The sequence below is a fragment of the Rhinolophus ferrumequinum genome, chromosome 6, assembly GCF_004115265.2.
Source record: "Rhinolophus ferrumequinum isolate MPI-CBG mRhiFer1 chromosome 6, mRhiFer1_v1.p, whole genome shotgun sequence".
Taxonomy (NCBI): Eukaryota; Metazoa; Chordata; class Mammalia; order Chiroptera; family Rhinolophidae; genus Rhinolophus; species Rhinolophus ferrumequinum.
In genome coordinates, this window is record NC_046289.1 from 34046288 (window position 1) to 34071938 (window position 25651).

Sequence of the window (25651 nt, forward strand, 5' to 3'; positions counted from 1 at the left end):
TGAATGACGTGAAGGAAAACTAATAATGCACCCTAGCTATGATATAAACGTATTCAATACCATTAATATCTACTTAAAAGGGAGTGTAGTAGTTAACAGTCAATTATGTTCTAACATAACAAATTTCTTAAAACTTCTCTCAAGGATATGAATAAGGTTATTATTCGTATCATTTATATCCCATAAAAAAACGAGATACTTGATCTATAAAGTTTCTTGAAGTCTTAAGGAGTTTTCTACTTAGACTTGCTTTTACACAGCTGTTGGTTTGTTAAGTTTGAGTCTGACAGTCATCTCTAGAGCATGGACTCAAGTTTGACCACTTGACTTTAAATCCAAACTTTGCTACTTTTAGGTTGTATTGAACTTTGGCAAGTTAAAAAGGTGTGATAAAAAATGCAGTGAATATTTAAATTAAAAAAAAAGTATTACAGTAAAAGACACATCGCCACTAATCCCACTCAAAAAACTCCCTTTCACTTCGAACACACTTATCCCATTGTTCTTGGCACTTTCTGAAGCAGTCTGGAAGTCCTCTTTTATGAGTAACTTTAGTTGCACTGTCATGGCTGCCTCGATGTCCTGAATCGATTCAAAACGTTTTCCTTTGTGGTCATTTTCACTTTGGGGAAGAGCCAGAAGGTGAATAAGGTGGATGAGGACACACCATAATATTTTTATTTGACAGAAATTGCTGTACCAGAAGTGATATGTGATACGGAGGGTTGTCGTGATGGAGGATGAAGTAAAGCCATTCACAAAAGAGGACTTCCAGAACTGCTTTAAAAAGTGGCAAGAACGACGGAAAAAGTGTGTTCAAAGTAAAGGGAGTATTTTGAGGGGTATTAATGGCAATGTGTCTTTTACTGTATTAAATTTTTTTTTTATTTAAACATTCACCAGATTGTTTGATCACACCTCGTACTTACCCCTTCTATGCTTCAGCTTCTCCATCTGTTAAAGTGGGGAAAATAATACTAGTACTGTTTTAAGGATTAGATAATGCACAAAGCATGACGCTCGGTGCTTGGCATATGCTCAGTAGTTGTTAGCAATTATTTCTGTGCTAGTGTTGTAAAATGTTAAAAGACTTGATTCACGTAGATGAAAAGATTTGTACAGCCTTTTGTCTCAGAGAGGAAATCACTGGGAGGACATGGCACAACCTCATCAACTTAGAATATTGAGTGAATTGTCATCAGGTTACCTTTCACCATTCCCTTTGACCTAATGGGGTGAGGTAACAACTTCTAAATTTGGCCTATTGGACAAAGTATGGCAATAGTAAGGGCAAAATAGTATAAAAGTTTTCAAATTTATTTGCCAAATCAAGTGCAGGCAATTCCTACAATATTAAGGTAGGCTCAAAAAGTTTTGAAAGCTTTTGAAATGTTATATTAATTAGTTAATTCCATTTAAATACATCATACAAGGTACTGAAAACAAGTAATAGTGTTTCTTTTTTAATGACTGGATACCAAACTTTGGCAGTTGAGTACAGCTTAACCACAGGTCCAGTATTCTCACTATTCTTTGAATAGATTATAGATTGTACTTAAAATGCTAATCCTCAATTGGGGAATATTAATAGAATGAGAAATAGGATGCAACCTGGTAAGAGTATAGATAGAACTAGACGAAAAAAACAAGCAAAAAAACAAACAAAAACAAAAAACCTGTGTTCTAATTCTGGCTTTTTACTACCTTGTGTATATGATCTTGGCCTACTCAATTATTCAGTGTCTTGGTTTTCTCAGTTATCAAAGATGGTTAGAAGTACTGTAAAGATGAAGATGTACTCCTGAAATTAATACCTGCTTAGTCAAATAAGATGGAGTTTTTATATAAGGATATTCCACTCTAATATAACCAATCTTGTTTCACATAACTTTCTACCCATAAAATTAACATCTGTTGTAATGGAGATTTGATAGGAAATCCCTTAATTTCCTTCACAAACTGGGTCATACCCAGTGGTCTATGTAACAGAGTCATACAAGGTTGAGATTCTACAAATATCCATCCAATCCACATCCAAACTCTTTAAGCAAAATCCTGGGTATACTAAAAAGCCTTTGAAGTTTCAACAGAAACTACATCAGCGTCTCATAGGGAAATTTCATTTAAAATGTATCCATTCCAGTCTCCAAGGTTTCATCATAAAATGAGTTCACGTTTGAGGTGAAAGGTGCCATTTAAGTATTAAATTTTATGAACTTACTTCTTTGAATTTGTCATTAAACCAGGTTAATACTCTGCTCTGGTTTATCCTAAGTGTGGCTCACAGCTGGGAACTATAACACCTTGATCAAGGTTTGTCTCACTTTCCACTGCTCAAAACAGGCACTGAGTCCTTAATATTAAGAGAGTGACATTATCACAGGTGAGGTTTTACTTGCCACAACCTGCTGGTAGAAGGAAATATATCCACTTGTCTGGACTTGTATTAAGAAGACATTGGGCAAAAAAGGAACATTTTATGAGAAGAAATAATAGGCTTGGATATTAACACTAAATGTCGTATTCAAAATGGCATTTTATAATGTGTTCAAGTAAAACACAGTAATAAGAGAAAAACCACAAAACTTAATATAAAGTCTAGCTTTATTTTAAAAAAGATTTTACAAGTCTGTCAACCTCAAATATACATAGGTAAATATTATTCATATCTTCCATCAGAGGAGGCTTCCAACTTCAATCCCTCTCAGGAAAATGTAAGTAAAAAATAAATCTTTTCCACAAATATCCACTATATTACTCAGTTTAGTTCTGAAATTTTCTTTAGAAATCCTCTAACATAGCTGCTAGTGGTAGCACTTGTTGTGCAGCTGCATATGGCTATAATTTTACAAGTCTGCTTTCCTTTTGCTAGCTCCCTAGTTCAGCTCTAAGGCCCAGATCTTATAAAGGAGAAATAAAGGTTAACTGGCCTGCCAGAAAAGCCCACTGAATGCATCCTGTAGTGCTCTGTGACAAGCAAGAGAAGAAGTATAGCCCCCAGCAAGGTCCTGTGGAGACGCAGCTCTGACATGGTTTAAATACCTAAAACAAAACAAAAAATGTAGCATTGATATAGAAAGCACATAAAAATTAACATTTTAAAAAAGCAATAGTAAAGCAAATACAAATTTTAAAGAGGAATTCTGATTTGAAATGTTCAAACTTTATAAATGCATTATTACCTTTTAAAATGAAACATACCACTGTACATAGAGTACCTGAACTAGTACTAAATTATAAACAAATTACTTGAAGATCTAAAAACAGCTCTAAACGAGGTTTCAAAAATAGTACTTGCTACTAAAATGTTCACTGTTCCCAAATTTCAGAACTAATTTGTTTTGTTGGCTGTTGTTTGGGTACCTAACTGCTGTTCTTCTTCCTGGCATACTCTTAACATAATACAGTACCATGATCCTACTGTATTATTAATATTTTACATATTGAATATTTTACACAAATATGTTCTGAAACAAATACCTAAACAAATGGAGGAAAGGAGAGAACATACTAGGTGCTTCAAAATTACTTTAATATTACAATATATATTGTCTCCTATCTTATAGGAAAGGAAACCTTAGAAAATTACATGTCTAAGAAATCTCTGAGTCTGAGCCTGAGTTCAAAAGAATGTCCCATACGAAACACAGAAGAATCTTTTGAACTGATCTCAAAAGACAGTATACCACACACTATTTTTCTTCAATCACATGCATATTATTTAATAATTAAAACTTTCCTTGTCTATCTTTATCTACCTTGATAAAGATAGACAAACAGACCTAAAACATGGGAGACTCCTAGCCAAAGAGGGCAACTTGTTAGCATGACTACCAGCACTGTTGGAAAACAAATATTTCCAGCTTTGCTTTAATTCTTAGTTTAAGAAACCACATTGTTTCTTCAGGCCTCAGGAAGTAAAGGAGCTTCACCCGCCTTAGCATTACGGGTATGGCAAATGAATAAATCAGGTACCAGAACATTTTAATAACTTGGAAACTTTTCTACTCATTCATTCAAACTTCCTGTGTGTCAAAGTCTTGATGCATGAGCAACTTATTATTTCTAACATAATAACAAGTCTGTTTTTCATTTGTATCCATGTTTAATAAGCTTGTGTGATTAAAAAATATATGGCAATATAAGAGGCCACATAGAAAAACTGGTCAAAGTAAGACACGGCATGAGCTCCTGGAATCGGCTATAATTTATTCACATTGCCACAAATCAAGGTGTTAACTCAATTCTTTGCTTCTCTGCCAAAGGGGAAAGGGGAAAGTGGAAGGAGAAAGGAAATTAATATTTATTGAGCAACGATCTCCAAACTTTTTCGATAGTATATTTATAGCAGTAAAAAATATTTGAGCATGCATCTCCAAAATTTGTATACTTACTTATAAATTATATACCTTTGGTATTAATACATTGTATACTATTAAATGATACATAATTATATACCTAATATACTAATACAAGTATATTATAAAATATAAAATAGAAATATTTAAAGGATGAGATAAAAATACTTAAATAAAAGTTCCAAAAACAGTTCTCCTATATCCCATCTGACATACCCCAGTGGAATATATCCCACTTTGGAGACTACTGTTATTAAACAGTCACTGTCAAAACTCTTGATAGAACGTTAGGTCCTACGGGATTTAAATAGGAATTCACTAAACCTACTTCATGGCCATAAAGATATCTGTTTATTACCTCCCAGGACACAATAAAATGTCAAACTGTTAAGACTCCGAAGCATGAGAAATGAGGTAAGTGTTAAATCACCTTAGAAAGTCTAAAAATCAACCTGGAACAGCATACTATCACTGGGAACGCAGTAACTATCACACAAGTAATAAGGGAGCAATATTTTTACAAGAATCTTAGAAATGCAATGTTGCATTCCTGATACAAGTTTCCAGCTAATTTTTATCCATACACCAGATAATATTGTATCACCCTTTTTCCTTTCCTCAGACCCTCAAAAGAAAAATATAGTCTTAGCAGCTCCAATGGCTGTTCACTCATGGCAAAATTCAAGCACCACAGAGGAATGTCTGTCGACCTTAAGAGGCCAACTATCATAAATGAGAATTGGTTTTCATAGCTGTAATACAAACCACTATGCAACTAGCTGTTTTGATTCATCACATTTTGGTAAAACTTGCTTCTGGGAAAGTTGAGTCATACCATATCTGGCTCGGCAATTCAAGCATAAACTTGCAGTGTACATACACCTTTTTATATGTTATCCTGAGAAACCTGAAACAGCTGCACTGCTGGCAGGAAAACATAGGACCACCAGTAAAATATCCAAAACAGTTGCATCTTTTAATTTATGACTGTGCACTGTTTCCATAAAGAGTATATAAAACAGTTCAACTTTTTATAGGTAAAATGTAATAAACAGTCATACTCATTGATGCCATAAATGTGTAAAAAAAGTTTATTTAAAATGATTAATTAGTGTTTGAAAATAGTGTTTCTTGAATGCAGTCATAATCCAGAGCAATGAGCAAATATTTTAAAATTTGAGTTATTAATGCTAAGTTGTAGATTCTCAGTGCCAAAACCAAGTCAATTAAAATTTCTTTGCATAGCACTGAAGAAAATGCATTTCCTTTCTAGCAATCATTTACATTAAACATGTCTGTGGGAATGATTCTTTAAAGACCTGCCTATTTACATTGCTGTTTTTGATCTCTAGGGCTGCACAAAACAGTTACTGTTAAATATTTCAACCTATTTTCACCATGGCAACCTACATTAATTCCAATTAAAAAAAAATAAAACATAGTTCATTCTTGTTATTCTACTGTGGGCTTTTATTTTCTAGGTATCTTAATGTTCTTAAACACTTTAATTATTGTGGTACACCAAAGTATTTTAAAGGATCTGCCACATTGAAACCACACAATGAGAATTTTGTGTTTTGCCTACTTTTTCACATTAATCCACATCTGTGTTGTTTTAATTCTTTCATGACCGTTACAAGTACATCACTGAGTAGGATTCCTGGGGTTTTTGGCAGAGGTCAGTATCATTTCATGTACACCTTTATACAGCAGAATGAGGAAGAAGTCTTAGCCAAATTTATTTCCAAAAGTCAAGCTCAGTTGGACTTTGGAGCCCAGAGGTAATTGCTCTGACTATTTAGCCAATCCCAGGGCAGTATTTCTGTTTTTCATGGGTTTATTTTAAATACCTGTAAATCTTATAAGCAGAAACCCAGGGAGGGTGGGGGGGGGAGAACTTTGCTTATTTTGGTACCTATATCTTATTTTTACTGAAAGCAGACTAAACTCAAAGATTAAAAATCATACCTTTGATTATTTTCTTAATAAGGCTAAAAAAAAAGTATGTTTTCAAAAGTATGTCTAAGATAATCCCTATACAAAGGACATCTTATGCCCTAATTTATATTCCGTCTAAAGTTGCCTTCTTTTGCCATTACCCATCAAAATCCCTTTCAAATAGACTTTGGAGAAGGGGGAGGAGAAGGAGGCAATGGATCCTGAGAGGGGAGAAGTAAGAGAGGATTAAGCATCAGAAAACCACACTTGAAGTTTGTTCCTGAACTTTGATTTCCTACACTGTCATTTTCTTCTGTCGTATTTAGCAGCTTTTGCTCCCAAAGAAGGTGGTATAATTTACACTTAGCTTCAGAAAGACTTCATTTTCTCAGTTCTTTAACATAAGAGAGTTCCTCTGAGATTACTCTTTTACCATTTTCCTTCCTTTAAAAGCCCCGCATTGACCATCTGGTTGAAGCCTTGGACTCAGCTCATTTTAGTGCTATTCAACAATGCTTTGAGTTCTCAGCTAGGGGCAGAGGGCAGGGGTCGTCATTCAAGACCAAGAGGCAGCACTCTTCCCCTCCAGTCATAACCTCCTCATGAAAACCCTTGAAACACTTTGGCTCCAGAGAATCAAAGAATCTTGGAATTTAAATTCAAATGAAAATGTGAAGTTCATATTAGTTTCCTCTACCTCAAATTACCAAGGCCCTATGGAGAGTTAAAAGAAAAAAAACCATAGAGTTAAAGACTTGGACTGGTTTAAACTAAGAAAGGGAGTGAACTCTAGAGACTAAGACTTTATTTTTACAAGGTGGCCCATTTTTTAAAGTCTGCATTTAAAGCCATCATGCGTTAAACAGACCAGGGCCAAGTAGTTCTGCCTGTCAGCCTACAAAACTCAAATATAAGTGCCATTAAGAAAGATCAGCCATCTGATCTCAGCTGTCAAGACCAAGAGCTCTTGTAAGAAATTCAGCCAAAGCTATAAAAGATTTACATTAACAACCTGGAGTCTATCTCAATGAGATTTAAAAACAATCAGAGCAATAGTGTGCTCAGACAATGAGCACTAAAGAGCAGAAACATTCTGAAAACTGAGGTTAGTGCTCAGGTATTCTAACCTAATCAAGGCGTCAGAGTAAGGCACAAACTCTACGGGGGGGAACTGATGGTCATATATTCTAAGCTAGACGAGGAAAGCACTGTAAGCCAGAACTCTCCATAATTCTGAGCACAGTTTGTTTATAAAAACACATGGCTTCATGAACTCCAAGCGAAATGATGACAAGCTTCCACCAACAGTCACGATGTGACTCTTCACGTTATTATCTGGCCAGCAAGTAACAGAATTTGAATAAACTCATTATTAAAGCTGATTTCAAATTTATACCAATACACTTGGGAATCAAGTAACCAATTATTCCAGACATTTAGACCATCCGAACACCGAAGCTCAGATTTGGAAATTAAAAGTCACACGATGCCCAAGTGTATAGCTGAATACAGACTGCTCAGATAAGCCTTTCTGAATTATAACTGAAGTACACTGTGCAAATTATTGCTATCAAAAAACGCACTGTGCAAATTATTGCTATCAAAAAACGCAAAAAAAGGTATTTTAGGACTGGCTAGCTATTACTGAAAGTTAATGTAACTACATAACGAAAGGAATACTTCCTTGATTTGTGTGGCAACTATTGAACACAGAGAAGATATAGCTGTAACATATTCTATGAACAATTGGCAGTTGTCAGTTCTGGATATCTCAACTGATAGACCACTAAGAATAGATTTTATCTATATAATACAGACAAATATAGGACTATCTCAGGAATCAGCTTCTATGGGATATATTTCAAAAGAGCCATAAAAACAATAGCCAACAGGTCAAATGATTTTGGATAAATCTTAAATATACTTCTCAAAATCAGAAGATGTTTACCTCAGCAACAATCATAACAACATGTCTGGCTAATTACAGTATTGTGCTTAGATGCTTAGATGAGATTAAGCAGAAAAATGGTATAACGTTTTTACTTATTCTTAAAACATTATGATACTCATTTCTAAGAATTTATTCAAGATACGTGTAATACCCAGGGGAGAGAGGGGAAGGCAAAGTTCAATAAAGAAATCTAAAAATAATAAGTCATATCAGGGTCATATAAAAATAACCAATCATATGTAGATTTTGTATATTCCAGTGAGGGACAATTGCTACTTCCATGGTAGTGATGCAATAGATATTATAAAAATAAATATCCTAGTTTCTGAATTTCTTAAATAAAATTCCTAAAAAAAAACCATGTGTCTGATTCTGATGGTTTAATGTAATTTTTTTACTATGAATTACATGCTAATAACAGACATGTGCCAGAAGTTTCACCACATCTTTATAAAGGCAGGATGAGTAATTTTTCCCCAAAGGTAGGACAAGTAAAATGCAGAAATTTTGTATGCAGCTCATTCATTCTTTAAAAAAAAAAAAAAAATTACTGAGTGCCTAATATGTGCCAGGTATTAAAGCAACCATAGGAATAAAACAGAGCAAACATTCCATGTTTTCATGGATCTTATAATTCAACAGGGGCGGGGAAAGATGTTAAATAGTGAAAATTATGAATGAGAAAGTCCAGGCTTTATGGGTGGATAAAAAGAGAAGCCAACAATGAGCAAGTTCGGAAAAGGTCTCCCTGAAGAAATGAATTAAGTTTAGACCCAAAGGATGCACACGAGCAAGAGGAGTAGAGCAGAGATCCAGCAGAGGGAGGAGCATACCTGAAGCAGCAAGAAGCCACAGCACATACTAAGAATACAGGGAGGAGAAAGGTGGCTCCAGCTCAGGAAGAAGCTAGAGATACAGGCAAAAAGTATCCAGAAGAATTCCTTACAGGAAATGTTAAAAACTGAAATTTATTCATAGGGCCATGGACAGCCACTGAAAAGTTACTATTAGGAACCTGATCATTTAAATAAAGCTACTTTGGCAGTACAATGAGTTGGAGAAAAGCAGTAGTTGATCATAGAGACTCCTTATAAAAATGTTTCTCTTTTCTAGGCTTGAGACACTGGAGCCTGAATTAGGGCAGTGGGAGTGGAAATAAAGAAAAGTACTGGTTCAAGAGATATTTAAGGACCAACAGAATGAGTGGATATGGGGACAGGGGAAGGGAAAAAGAAAGAAATGTCAAGGTCAACTTCCAGCTTTCTAGTCATGCCCTGTTCCCTGAGGGCAACAGGGAAGATGCCCTCACTGAGATAATGGAAAAGGAGCAAACTGGGGTGGGACAGAAGAGAAAGAAAAGATCATGAGTTTAATTTTAGACTTGATTCTGAAGTGATTATAGAAGAGGCACAATAGTGGAGATGCAGAGTGAAAGCTGGATATATGGGCCAAATGTTAAGAAGAAAGTTATAAAATTACGATAACAACTTGGGAGTTATCAGTATTTAGATGGCATTTGAAACCATAGGAGTAGGTGCTAATATTTAGGAAGAGGGGATAGAATGAGAAGAGAAGGACCTAAGCCAGCCGCTTAGAGAACTACAACATATACTGGTATGACAAAAGAAGCCGCAGTTAATTTTATTGTCAACATGAAATTATGTTGAATGGGTCACAGGATGCCCAGATATCTGGCTAATCTGGAGGGTGTTTCTGGAAGAGATTAGCATTTGAATTGGTGAACTCAGTAAAGCAGATGGTCCTCCCCTATGAGGTTGGGTATTATCCAATCCATCGAGGGGCTGAGAATAACAAAAAAGTGAAGGAAGGCTGAATTCACTCTGCCTGATTGAGCTGGAACATCCATTTTCTCCTGCCTTGATGCTCCAGACTGGCATCTAGACTTGGATAGGCATCTACACCAGTGGTTCTCTCTCAGGCCTCAGAACTTCACCACTGGCTTTCCTGGGCCTCCAGCTTGCAAACAGCACATCATGGGACTTCTCAGCTTCCATAATCACATAAGCCAATACCTTATAGTAAATCTCTTTCTTCCTATTTATAATCTCTCTCTCTCTCTATCTCTCTTTTTCCCTCCCTCTTCTATTGGTTCTGTTTCTCTGGACAAGGTCGACTAATACAGAAGCTGAGCTATTTTGAAGAGAAAGCAGTGTTCAGGTTTACCACATGCTGCCATCCCCTGCCAACACCTCCTACACGCCGTTCCCCTGAACTCAAAAAGGAGGTAGAAGCAAGAGAGGTGTAAGCCACTTGGATAGGAGTTAGAATCTGCTACTTGTGCTTGACCCCTTCTTGTTATTTTAGGGAGACAATAATAGCTGAGACGGGGATAGGAGACCTACTAGATTTCACTGTCTAGGGACTCCAAGGGACCTATTCGTGATATTTATAACAGTAATGTTTCTTATAGCAAAAGAACAAAAGAAACAACCCAAATGTCCAATGACAGAAGAATGAACAAATAAACTACTATTACTTGTACAGTAGAATACCATACAGCAGTGAAAACAAAGGAGCTACAGCTATATACTCGTACATGACACGCATCAACATTCCCGAATCTCACAATGCCGAGTTAAAAGCAAAAATAAAATAAAAACACAAGTTACAGAAAATATGGAGAGCATGTTCCATTTATATAAAGTTCTGGACATGTAAAACTAAACATGGAATATGTAAATATGGCCAATCTGTAAGTTAAAGCAAGGAAGTGATAATCACGATACAAGGGTGAGAGGCTCTCTGATGTGAAGTGGGACCACAGTGGGGACCACAGTGAGGGGAGAAGAATGCACACGGGGAGCTTTTGGCCAGTGTGGTGTCTGTTCCATCTCCTACACCAATGAGTGGGATTCAAAATATAGGATCTGAAGGAGTAGAGGAGGAAGAATAATGAGAATAAAAGGACTCAGCATTGTTTTTTATGATTCTTGGTAAAACGTACAATATATATATATATATTTCCTACCGCATTTGCCCGAAAATAAGATCTAGCTGGACAATCAGCTCTAATGTGTCTTTTGGAGCAAAAATTAATGTAAGACCCGGTATTATATTATATTATATTATATTATACCCATTATTATATTATACCCATTATTATATTATATTATCATTATATTATATTATATCAATATATCAATATATCAATATATATCAATATATTATATTATATTATATTATCATTATTATTATACCCGGTCTTACATAAGCAAACATGAATCTCTGTATCAATATGCCTTCACAATCCAAGGCTCATGGGAAAACAACTCCCACTAAAAAGAGGTTTATAGTTTTAAAAAAATAAAATGAGCCTCACTTATGAAAGAAGACATAACCAATGTCAGGACAAACTCATGATAAGAGAATCTGAAAAGAAATATCAAAAGAAGTATACAGTTAACCTTTGAACAACATGGGTTTGAACTATGCAGGTCTTCTTATAAGTGGATTTTTTTCAATAAATACACAGTTGGCCTTTGTATCCCCAGGTTTCACATCTGTGGAGTCAACCAACTGACGATGGGAATCCGAGGATGGCGAGGGCTGACTGTATGCATTGTTCTATGCCATTTTACATAAGGTACTTGTGTGTGTATGGGGGGCGGGGGTACTGGAACCAATCCCTTGCAAATAATGAAGGACTGTAGTTAAGTTTGGGGGGCAGTCAAAAGTTATACATGGATTTTTCAACTGCACAGGGGTTGGCACCCCAAACCGCCACATTATTCAATGGTCAAGTCTATTCGATGTTAAAGAAATGAAGAAAGAAATAGATGCCATAGAGCAAGAAAAAACAATATGAAAAATACAGGCATTTTCTTTTCTTAAAAAAATTGAACAGCAATTCTTGGAATAAAAATCTGAATGGACAGGTTAAACAGTTGATTACAGATCGAGAGAAAATTAGTGAATTGGAAGATAATACGAGGAAAAACATGAAGAATTTAACAAAGCTAAAAAGACAGAAAATGTGAAAGAAGCACTAAAGGAGATATTTCAGCAAGAATAAAATTAAACCCCAATGGGAAGAAAAGGATACAAGGAGCAAAGATAAAGCAAAAATACCACCACCACCACCGTACACTAACAAAAGTAGCAAAGAAATTAGAAGAGGGGAAGTCTAAGCATTCTCTGACCTTTGTTTTGTTCAGAATGGGAAGAGATGTTAGACTTTAGACTTCTGAAAATAACATTTGTTAATTCTGAGTGGCAGAATTTTAATTTTTCTTATTATATTACTGTCTGTACTTCGCTATGTTCGAAGTATTTAACAATATTTTAGATGCCACCTCCGCTGGATTGCCCAGGTAAAATTCTTTCCTCCTATGAATGTACATAGTACTTTATCTCTCACCTGTCTTATAAGTACCATGGCTATTTATAAACGTTATACATTCCCTGTTAGGTAAGTTTCTTGATAGCAAGATAAATATCTACTCATTAAACAGCTATCACTTTTTAAAAAATCATCCTAACTTGTAAGTACAGCATCTAGAATTTTAAAATTAAATCAAGATTCTGGTTAGGTAAGAAATAGATCTAAAGAATGGCCATGATAATAGATGACGAACAAAAATACAGAGGATATGAAAAATTACCACTACAAATTATGAAGCTGTGGAGGAAGATGGCAGAGTATTGAAAGGAACACAGGTGGCACATCAGTCACTGAGGAAGATGGGAAAGTTTCCTGGAAATTAGAAAATGCCTATAATAATGACAGAAAGATGCGGTATAACGTATAGTGTGAAATAACTTAATTTAAATATAAATATTGGTATTTTCTTTAATACATATATCTAAAAATTGCTTTGAGATTTTATCATCTGGTTTCATAAGCTGAACTCTCAGTGGGTTAACCCATTTTATACTCAAAGATCTATACTATAATGGAATATAGCTGTGAATGCAAAGAAAAACAAGAAATTCAAACAGAACTGGACACACCCAAAGCTAGATATTTTGTAAGATATTTATTTTTCCATTCAAAGCACCTTCTCAAAAGCTCTGTTTCATACACAGGAATCTGAATCATGTCAATAACTTAGATAAATCTCTAAAGCAAACAATAACAAGCAAAGACAAAGTCAAGTGGATAAAATAACTGATGTTTTCTCTTAATTATGGAAAATTCTATTTTCCAGCAAGTAGAAACAGGTATATAAAATATCTACTCAAGGGACCAATGACTGTAAGCAATAAAATCTGAAAAACCTCCAGGAGTTCTGGTTTAGTGCATAACAATTGCAAGTTTTTAAGAAGCATTTTTAATACTTAAGCCTACAGAAAACTTGCACTGTCTTCCAAAAGCAAAACCACTGCATCACTTTGGGGGGGAAAGTATGCGCCCATTATCATAAATAATGTGCTAATACAATCAATTTTATCAAAAATGAAGTTTTTCTGGAATAGAGTGCTTTAATAAACTGGTCAGTTAGTTGGTTAAATACCATTTGAACCAAAAACTTTATGTGTAAAGAAAATATTTTCCTCTTATTTAAAAAATTATATGGCATTACTTTCACTATTCTGTTTTGCTTCCAGACTACATTTTTTGGCAATGCATTATGACTGCACATGCTGGTATAATATTTTAAATAAAAACACATTCCAATCATTTACATATGACTTGTTTTGAAAATCCTAAGTTTTACACGTTTAATTTTACAGAACCTGCTTATACATTATAAAAATTCTTTATAGTTAAAAACCTAGATTTCTTATTTCATTAATTTAAAAGGATAAAAAGAAAGGAAAAAATCCTATTTTCTTGAATTCCACCATTTGGGAGAAAAATTACTTCCACCTGTCATACCAAGTTCATAAAATAAGCCACACAGTTTTCTTTTCTCTAGATCATGCTTTTGGGTGGACTTGCCACAACGAGTCAACAAAAAGTAAAAAAGAAGAAAAATCCAAACTAAGATTATTTTGATATATTTTATTCCTAATTGGCCTCCATTTATAAAAACTAATATTTTATGGAACTAAAGAAAAGATTGTATTTAAAATAATATAAAATAAATACCCAGGGGATAGAATCCCATCCTTTAAATATACTGATCAAATTAATCCTATATATGTGGTTATTGAAAATAAGTTTTAAACGTTTTGTAAAATAAATGAGAACAGTAAGTAAAAAAAGCATAGACAGTATAATAAGGGAAGTAACAAAGAATCTTAAAATTGAAAGGGAACTTTAGAAATCCTCTTATCCCACTGCCTCATAAACAGATAAAGCAGCTGACACTCAGATAGGTTAATTTTTTTTTTTTAATCTTTTTGGAAAGAATTCACTTATTCAATAAATGTATCTTTGAACTCTTACTTTGTACCAGTATTGTGCTAGGTACCAGATGAAATGACAGTCCCTGTTCCCAAGGAGCTTAAAGTCTAGTGTGAAGAAAGAAACAAAGGTAAACAATTTTTAAATATAAGAGACCTGGAAGCCTGGAGAATTCAAGATAGTGTTTGCAGAAAACATACTACATAAGTTGACATATGAAAGAACAACAATTTGCCAGGTAGATAAAGAGGCTAGGAGGGTATTCAAGAATGGGGAAAAGTATACAATCTCCAGAGACCTGAGAGAACATGGTGTATTCTGAGTGTCAAATTTGAAAGGACTTTTATGCCTTAAATATTTTAAAAAATATATAATGTGGACCTGTGAAAAATGTTTGTAGGTGAGTAATGCAATCTGACCTAAATTTTAGAAATCTTTGTATGAAAGACAGATTGGAGAAAGAGAGGGTGAAAAAAGAGGAAAAGAAAATGACTCTGAGTGCCTCTAGGGGCTATGACACTAAGGACCTCAATCGTCTAATTACACGTGAGCCAGCAGCAAGAAAAAAATCTTCAACAAGTCTTGTACAAGAGTTAGAATAGGTTTCACAAAGAAGATAGTTCCATTGTGAACTTAAGAAAATGAGGTACTTGTCAGACACGCAGGTACAAAAATACAAATGTCCAAGATCCAATAGGAAATCTGGGTTTAAAACAAATAAATTCAGGTTTGGTATTTAATATAAATCACTGTAACTTTAACTGGCTTTTGCAGAGCCCTTGGGTTCTAAGTATCTTTAGGGCATCGTGAGGGCAGAATGGGGAGGAGGGCCAAGGCTGGACCTGTTACCCCCACTCTAACAGAGTTGTCATGCTTTCATCTGTTTTATATTTTGGGATCCTAGGAAGATTTAAAAGAAAAAACTATTCTGTTTCTTTTAAAAGTTTGAAAACTATTTTAGCTTTAGAATCAAACAGATATGGTATTTAATTCTGACTACTTCCTTAGTGGTGAACTCAGGAAAGTTACATGACTACTCAGAGTTGTTATAAATTATCAGAAACAATATACAAGAGGACCTAGGGCAGCCTAGCACCTAGTACCCTGTTTCCCTGAAAATAAGACCTAGCTGGACAATCAGCTCTAATGCGTCTTTTGGAGCAAAAATTAATGTGAAGTGTGGTGTGGTGCGGTGCGGTGCGGTGTGGTCTGGTCTAGTCTATGACCAGGTCTTATATTAATTTTTGCTCCAAAAGACGCATTAGAGCTGATTGTCCAGCTAGGTCTTATTTTCGGGGAAACACGGTAGGTACTCAAGTAGTGAATGAGACCAAAAGAACAAGATCAAGGAGGGTCCTTGTACAATAACAACTTCAGCAGAGGAAAAGAATCAAAAAAGATTTCAAAGGAGAGGTCAGAGAGGATGAAAGAAAACTAAGTAGCGTCACAAACCAAAGGAAACACACAGTGTGAGGAAAAGAGAGTGGTTTGGCGGAGAGGTAAAGTAAGACAAGGACCACAAGATAACAAATCAAATTTTGTAACTGAGAAGTCAACGGTGAATTAGCAAAATCAGATTCTCAGCAAAAGCCAAAATGTACTAACTAGGTTGGGGAATAAATAAAAAATAAGGCAGTGGAGACGGCAAACATCAAACTTCTTTCAAAAGTTTGTTGATGAATATAGGAGAAAGGACAGTAATTAGAGGAAGATTTAGGATTGATGAAGTAAGTTGTTTCAAATGGAAATCTGAGTATGTTCATATGGTAAATTAAAATTCTAAGAGAAAAGATCTGAAAAAGGGGTGAAGACCAACTTGATGATGTAGTATCCCTGAGTTGAAGGGCAAAGTAGACCCCAGAACACAGGTGGCAGGATTAGCCTCAGATGCACAGTAGGCCCCTCTGCCTCTAAGAATGGACAGGCATTAACAGTGTGTGCAAACATAGACAAGTTTATAGTTGGGGTGTGGCTTTTGAGAGAATAAATTCATATTTATGTATTCTCTCTGTAGTGGGTCAAAAGGTTAGCTGCTGAATGTGAAAGAGGGAAGGTGGGAATGAAGGATTTGGGAAAGTGGTTATCTGGGAAAGCTATTGTGGGAAAAGAGAGAAGCCGACCATGAGATTGTGCAAAATCATTGCTAATTAGCACCAATCTGCTCAGTTGTATGATTTTCTCCAGCTGTACTCAGCAGAACTGATTTAATAATAATTCATATATTTAAAAAAATGTCCAATTGTATGTAAATGTCATATACTAGCATAATACAATTAAAACACTAAAAATACTCATGAGATCTTGATTCATAAAAAATAAAGTATGTGCTTATAAAGAAATTTTAGAAAATACCACAACAGCCTATGCCCTTGTCTTGTGGTTACAGAGAAGAATGACAAAAGATTTATTCAGCCTTAGGTCTGGGTCCATACTGAAAAGTATTTCTTATAAGGACTCCATTTTGTTTTCAAATTTACTCTAAATAAAAACAAGGAATATACATATTGTTAGAATTCCTTCATGCAGAAATCCTCTTTTTCCTGGCAAAGAGCTCTGGGTAGAGACCAAAGTACCTGACTCCCCTCTTAAATAATAAGGTTTTTTGCAAGATATATCATAAACTAAGAAGATAGATTTTTAAAAAGTGAAATGCTACCTGTGTCTCAAGAAAACATTTCTGAACACAGTAAGAAGCTATAATTTTGGAAATATCCTTACTCCTAAAGAAGTTTACCCTGAACAAGAAAGGACACTGCTGAGACTTGATGAGTGAAAAGCACTTGAGTCTACATGATGATAGTAAGTGGTACTTAGTAGCTTTGAAATTCTGATTAATGTCTTCACATTAGCTGCTTAATTGCACTGACTGAATTTTTCATTAGCTGACCAAATACTTATTTTATTGGCTTTGGGAAACTGTTATAATCACATTTACAGTAAGAATTTCCTAAACATTTATTTCCTCACAGTGAACAAAGACTTAACACTCCTTAATAACTATGTTTGCATTAAAACTTCTTGAGTTCTCATTATTTATTTTTTTATGAATAGTTAAGACAATAAAATGGTTCTTAATACTAGCCAGAAAAAAACCAGAGATAATTTCTCACAGAAAATTATTAGTTCTAGAAACCAAAATTGAAGTGCCTGGCTTACCAGAACTTGGACAATTTGTAGTTTTGTAATTCTTCTGGAATTTTGTGATTCTTAAGGAATTGGGAGGAAATCAGTTTTTATTCTGGTATAAACCAATATATCCTGCAAACTTAAAAAATGGTCACATGTTGGCTAATTTGGGCAAACATTGTAAATACTACCTAAACAAGAAACTAAACATCTCATATTTAATATTTTAAAAATAGCATAGCATGCTCAAATCAACATTTCCCATATAATGTAGTATAATGAAATGTCTGTCAATGTGTTACAAGTGAATATACATGAAACTCAAATATTTAATTAGCTATATACATTAATGCATGGGTGAGGGGAGTCCTGCAAAAGGATGGTAAATCATTTAGCATATATTAGAAATATTCGGAAACTGAATATGGTAAAGTATGTCTATGGAATAATTCTGTATTTCTATCTAAAATAACATTATACAAAACAATCAAGACCATAAAGTGGCAAATGTTAAAGTAATACAATAATTATATAATAAGGATGTTTTAACATTGTTGAAGGATAACAGATAGTACATTAAGTGGAATTTAAAAGGAATATAAGGACATATTTTTTCCATAAAGTACATCATAACTTTAATTTGCATATAGGAGTCTTTTAAATAACAAAAAGCAGTAACATTATAATCAGACAGAAAAGCAGATTTTATACAAATATGTCTACAGCCAATCTCATCATTCCTATTGTGTTTTCTTCTAAGAGGATAATATTTTCAAATGGTTGACAGAGTGTCTTTGGATCTTGTGTCAAGAAAATGGAAATTTATACAAGTATAAAGAAAACAGAAGCTAAGAATGATCTCTAGGGCACAGAAAACTGAGTACAGGTTTTTAGTCAAATTATGCTTTAATATTCTAGGTAACTGGCAATGTTTAAATTCAGATTTAATTATGAAAGATTGAAAGAAGTTTGATGATGTGAGTTTTCCCCTAGTTTGCTTCCTTTTCTTTGCTCACTCAAGGGCAAGCATTTTAGTCTGCAGTGATCAAAAAAAATTTGCATGTTCTACTGTAGCCATAATTTACTAACAAAATATGTGGAACAGAGAATAGATTCACAGAGCTCCCACTTTAACTTATTTCTACTTAATGGTTCTTGATGACTCATATTTCAATGACAAAAGAAAATAAGGCATTGATGAGGTTCAACATCAATAGATTGTATAATTAGATTAAATATACGAAAATACTTTCATGTTCACATTCTTCTTTTGTCTTCATAAGATATGAGCAAGGGAGGAAAGAGGGTCGGAAAGGAGTGTAGCCTCAATTTCTGAAGAGCAAGTCAAAGCTCAGAGAAGTTAAATTTGCCCAAGGTAATAGATACTGTCACCTCTGCCTACCAGGAGATGGGTACAGAAACATGAATACGACTATCTAGAAAGTGATTACATATGGTGGTTAAGGATGCATAAATGAATTATAAAAGTAAATGAGGGGGCCAACCCTGTGGCTCAGGTGGTTGGAGCTCTGTGCTCCTAACTCCAAGGTCGCCGGTTTGATTCCCACATAGGCCAGTGAGCTGCACCCTCTACAGCTAAGACTGTGAACTACGGCTCTCCCAGGAGCTGGGCTGCCAAGAGCAGCCGGCAGCCAAGCTGCAGTCAGCTGTGGGGGAGTGCAAGGCTCATAACCAGCATGGGCCAGGGAGCTGTGTCCTACACAGACTGAGAAACAACGGCTTGAACCGGAATGGAGTTGGGGAGGGGGGAAGCTGGGGAGAAAAGACACTTTTTCTTTTTTCACAAATGTACATGAAACACTCTCCAGGACAGAGCATATGTTAGGCCACAAAACAAGTCTCAATAAATTTCAAAAGACTGAAATCATACAAAGCATCCTCTATGACCACAATGAAATGAAGCTAGAAATCAAGAGAAAAGTGGAAAATTCATCACTATGTGGAAATTAAACAACACACACTTAAACAAGCAATGGGTCAAAGAAAATACCAAAAGAAAAATTAGAAAACAATCGGTGATGAATGAAAATGAAAGTACAACACACAAAACGTATGAGATACAGAGAAGGCAGAGCTAGAGGAAATTTTATAGCACTTAATGCCTACATCAATAAAGAAGACAGATCTCAAATCAATAACCTAACATTATACTTGAAGGAATTAGAAAAAGAGTAAACTAAACCCAAAGCTAGCAAAAATAAGGAAATGATAATGATTACAATGAACATAAATGAAATAGAGAACAAAAAAGAATAAAGAGAATCAATGAAAACAAAAGTTGGTACTTTGAAAAGATTAACAAAATTGACAAACCTTTAGCTAAACTGACAAAGAAAGACAAACGATACAAAAAACTAACCATGAACAATTGTATGCCAACAAATTACCATATTTTGCCATGTACAATGTGCACTTTTTTGTAAGGGAAAAATAAGGATGCATATTATACGTGGGAAGTACTAATTCTGTATCTGTATAAATGTTTTTAATTGTTTTATTTATGCTTATGAGTTAAAAGTGTAACTCTAGAAATCAATAATGATATCCACATGCCAAATAATACCCTGGAATGGGATCATCGGTTTTGTTGAACTTATGCCAAACTTGCAACAACGAAGAGTTCTTGGCCTTCCTTCTAGGATGCAAAAATGTCGTAAATTTGTTAGCAGTATGTAAAATTTCTTGTACCTTGTATTTGTTCTTGTGTTTTGTAATTATTTGTTACATAAAATTTCTCATATCATAATATATCAAAAACTAAATGCTACAATTCCTTTATGATACAGAAAACAAGTACCTAAATGTAAACAGATAGAAATTTGAATTAAAAAATTAAAATGAAAGATTTCTTTTCCCCTGAAAAGAAATGGTCTTTGGGCCAAAGACATGGGTGTGCATTATACAGGGCAGTGCATTAAACACGGCAAAATATGGCATATACCTAGATGACATGAACAGTTCGTTGAAGCACACAAATTACCTCAACTGATTCAAGAAACAGAAAATCTCAAAAGACCTATAATAGGACATTGTATCAATAATCAAAAACCTCTGAGCAAATACAAGTCCAGAACCACATGGCTTTGTTGGTGATTTTCACCAAACATTTAAATAATAATCAACACCATCCTTTCAGAACACCTCCGAAAAATAAAACTGGGAGGGTGGGGGGCACTTTCTAATTAATTCTATGAAGCCAACATTGCCAATATCAAAACCAAAGAAAGAATCACAAGAAAAGAAAATTACGGACCAATATCCCTTATCAATAAAGATGTTAAAACCTTCAACAAAATACTAGCAAATGAAATTCAACAGCAAATTAAAAAGACTATATACCATGACAAGTAGAATTTACCCCAGGAATAGAAAGATGGTTCAACATTAGAAAATCAATCAATGTAATATAACAAATTAACAGAACACGGGGAAAAACACAAGATCATCTCAATTGACACAGAAAATGCATTTGTAAAAATCCAACGCCTTTTCATAATGAAAACACTCAGAGACCTAGCAATAGAAGGGAACTTCCTCCACATGATTAAGGGCATTTACAAAAAAAACACAGCTAACATCACACTGGATGGTGAAAAACTAAAAGTGTCTCCCTAAGATCAAGAACAAGACAACGATGCCAGCCTTCACCACTGCTGTTCAACATTGTACTGGAAATTCTAACAAGAGCAACCAGGGAAGAAAAAGAAATAAATGGTATTGAAATTGGAAAGGAAGAAGTAAAACTACCTTTATTCACAGATTACATGGTCCTACATATACAGAAAATTTCAAAGAATCCACAAAAAGTTCACTAGAGTTAAATTAATTCAACAAAGCTGCAAGGTACAAGATCAACACACAAAAATCAGTTGTATTTCTATATACTAGCAACAAACAATCCAAGAAGAAAATTAAGAAAACAATTATATCTCTAAAATAGCATCAAAAAAGTAAAATACCTAGGAATAAATTTGACAAGAAGGTGAAAGACTTGTACATCGAAAACTACAAAACACTGCTGAGAGGAATTAAAGACCTAAATAAATTTTAAAATATTCCATGTTCATGGATTAGAAGACTTAATGTTGTTAAGATGTCAATACTATCCAAGGCAATGTACAGATTCAATGCAATCTTTATCAAAATTACCACAGCATGTTTTGCAGAAATGGAAAGGTTGATCCTCAAATTCACGTGGAATTAGAAGAGGCCCCAATTAGCCACAACAATCTTGAAAAAGAAGAACAAAATGGGAAGACTCACATTTCCCAATTTCGAAACTTACTATAAAAAGCCACAGTAATCAACATAGTGTGGTGCTAGCATAAGGACAGAGATATAGCCCAATTTAACAGAATTGGGAGTACAGAAATAAACCCATACATCTATGGCCAATTGACTTTACAACAAGGGTACCAACACCATTCAGTGGGGAAAGTATAGCCTCTTCAACAAATGGTGTTGAGACAACTGGATATCCACGTGGAAAAGAATGAAGTTGGACCTCTACGAACAAAATGGGAAGACTCACATTTCCCAATTTCGAAACTTACTATAAAAAGCCACAGTAATCAACATAGTGTGGTGCTAGCATAAGGACAGAGATATAGCCCAATTTAACAGAATTGGGAGTACAGAAATAAACCCATACATCTATGGCCAATTGACTTTACAACAAGGGTACCAACACCATTCAGTGGGGAAAGTATAGCCTCTTCAACAAATGGTGTTGAGACAACTGGATATCCACGTGGAAAAGAATGAAGTTGGACCTCTACTTCGTACCATGTAAAAAAATTAACAAAATGGGTTGATAACCTAAATACTATATGCACTAAAACTACAAAACTTTTGGAAGAAAAGTAAATCTTCCTAAACTCAGATTTGACAATGGAGTCTTTCTTATAAATGACATCAAAAGCATAAGCAACAAAAGAAAAACAGATAAATTGGATTTCATCAAAACTAAAACATTTTGTCCATCAAAGGACATTATCAAAAAAGTGGAAAGACAACCTAGAGAATGGGAGAAATATTTGCAAATCCTATATCTGATAAGGGTCTAGTAGTCAGAATAAATAAATAACTCTTACAACTCAATAACAAGGCAAACAACCTAACTAAAAAATGGGCAAATGATCTGAATAAACATTTCTCCAAAAAAAGGCATACAAATGGCCAGGCGATATAAAAGATGTTCAGCATAATTAGTCATTAGGAAAATGCAAATGAAAAACTATAAAGAGACTCCATTTCACACACTCACTACGATGATAATAATAAATTTTTAAAAGGAAAATAGGTGTTGGCAAGGATGTGGAGATTGGAACCCTTGTACATCGCTGGTGGGAATGAAAAACAGTTCAGCTGCTCTGGAGAACAGTTTGGTAGTTCCTCAAATAGTTCAATATAGAATTACCATATGACCCACAATTCCACTCCTCAGTATATACCCAAAGAACTAAAAAGTACTGAAATAAATATATGTACAGACATGTTTATGGCAGACTATTCACAATAGCCAAAAGGCAGGAACAGCCCAAATGTCCATTAATAAATGAATGTATGCACAAATTGTGATATATCCCTACAATGTAATATCATTGTATAGAAAGGAATGAAGTACTGAGACAATGTGGATGAACTTCAAAAATATTATGCTCTGTGAAAAGAGTCAGGCACAAAAGATCACAGATTACTGACTCTATTTATATGAAACATCCAGAAGAGGCAAATGCATAGAGACAGAAGACAGATTTGTGGTTAGCAGAGGGTAGGGGTGGGAAAATAGAGAGAAACTGCTTAATGGTTAAGAGGTTTTGCTTTGGAATGACGGGAATGTGTGGAACTACATTGAGGTGGTGATTGTACAATATTTGAATGTACTAAATGCCACAGAATTGCTCACTTTAGAATGGTTAATTTTATGTTATGTGAATTTCACCTCAATAAATTATTGCAAAAAGAAAAAATGAATGGAAGTCCATTTTCAGCCCAAATAAGGGATTCAATACATACAAGGGATCCCTCAATACATACCAGAACTTAAGACTGGAAATTACACATTTGTTTTAAAAAGTCATTGCCATGGCCATGAAATAAAACCATTAGGTACAGCTGAAGAGATTCATCATCTCAGGGAAGGCACTGAACAACAAGACCAAAAAAAGGGGGTGGGAGAAAATGACTGTTATAATTAATTAAGTCCCAGGTGAAAAGCATGGGTTCAGAAAGCCCTACTAACCAAGCAGTAAAGATCTGACTACCCTAGCTTAGGTTTGAATTGTGCAACAGATAGGATTCCAACTAAAAACAGATGATACTCTACTTAGTATAACCTGAAGAGGGTTTATAGACGTTAAAATGTAGGACAGTTCAGTAACCCAGGGTAGCAGCAGAGGCATTGCCACTCTAGGCAAGAGAAACAAGTGTAGTTTTAAGAACCCAAAAAAGAATTTAGAAAGGATTGTCTTGAAAAGAATGGTGACTCTTTAAGGAAGGACAAAGCCAGTATACGGCAACGTGCTATGGAAATAAATACCGTAGTCTCACACTCCTCCTTCTCTCTGATTCCTGCTAAGGCTGCCCACTGCCCACCCGACTCCAACCTGAAAACCAAAAGGCACCAGAGCCACTGATACAGTCCTTACAAGTCAGTAGCCAGGGTGTAACAGGTAGCAGGATAGAGAAGAGAAAGAATCTGAAGGAGCTAACAAAAGATATCCATCACAAAAAGAATTCCCAAGTCCTATGTCCCATAGCCAGATCTCCTATCAAGAATCCCAAGCTATTAACTCAGTTCCAGAAGGATTAAAATAAGTAATTCTGTTTACCTTGGATAGTGAGTGAATATTAGTCTTAGGAGAAGAAATAAATTGAAACTACAGTAATGATACTTTTGTGTAAACTGTAATTACATGTATATATACAAAGATTCTGTAATTAATGAACTGTGTTGTATATACTGATTTCTTTTTAAAACGTTTGAACCACTTAAGATAATTTGATTTACTTAATTTTTAAGTCAGACTGATTCTATTTACAGTTGTTTGAGTTTTTGGAAAATTTTTGTTAGATTTATAAATCAGCTTTATTAGGAGTCTGATGTGCTTTAAAGAATCAGACTTTCAAATTCATAATTAGAGTTCAAATTAAATTTCTGAGTTAATTAAACATTAAGAAAAAATGGTTCTTATTTAACTATCACTTGATTCATAAGTAAAATAAAATCTGTAAGATTAAAAGCTTAAGAATAGTTAAGTTTATATTTATCATTTTAATAAATTACATAGTAATTCACACATAAGTGACTAAATTTCTTTCAATACAAAACAAAGGCAATGTATATTCTAAGTGACATAAAGTAGATAGAAACCACACAAAAGATGAAAATAAAAAGATTTTTTAAAAATCCCACATACATGGCAAATACTAACAAGAAAGAAAACTGGTTTAACATATTGCTAACGGCCTGTTTAAATTTAAAACACAATCATTATTAATAGAAATAGAGAGGCAATCTATATAATAATGAGTAATCCTCTAAGAAGATTTAATAAACTTGTATACACCTAAAAAGTAGCCCCAAAGTATATGAAGAAAAATAACTGTAATATCTTATATATTAGTTCTTTTATATAGTGAGTCAGACAATTTTTTTGGGGGGGTAACTTTTATAAAACATGACTTTTTATGAAAACTCTAAAATAGTAAGGTTTAAAAATTTTTTATTTACTTTTAAAGTAGAAAAAAGATAGACAGTCTCTTTTTCTAATACCTCATGATATTACCTTCTAAGTATGTTTGAAATTAAACTTCCCAGAAATGTTCAACAAAAGTATTTCATCGTGTCACCTCCCTGCTGAACACCTTTAAGTAGTTTCACATCACCTATACTATAATAAAATCCAAAGTCTTCAGCAGGACACAGAAGACCCTTACTCTAGT

At 34.4% G+C, this 25651-nt stretch overlaps 1 protein-coding gene across 1 annotated transcript in view; it reads right to left on the minus strand.

The window, feature by feature from the left end:
• Positions 1-2586: 2586 nt before the first annotated feature.
• The window catches only part of MNAT1 (MNAT1 component of CDK activating kinase), a 176047-nt gene continuing 152982 nt past the window's right edge, over positions 2587-25651 (minus strand). Inside the window, exon 8 of the mRNA XM_033109018.1 lies at positions 2587-3042. Coding sequence (XP_032964909.1) covers positions 2922-3042 — 121 coding nt within the window. The 3' untranslated portion in view covers positions 2587-2921. The remainder of the gene's footprint in view (positions 3043-25651) is intronic.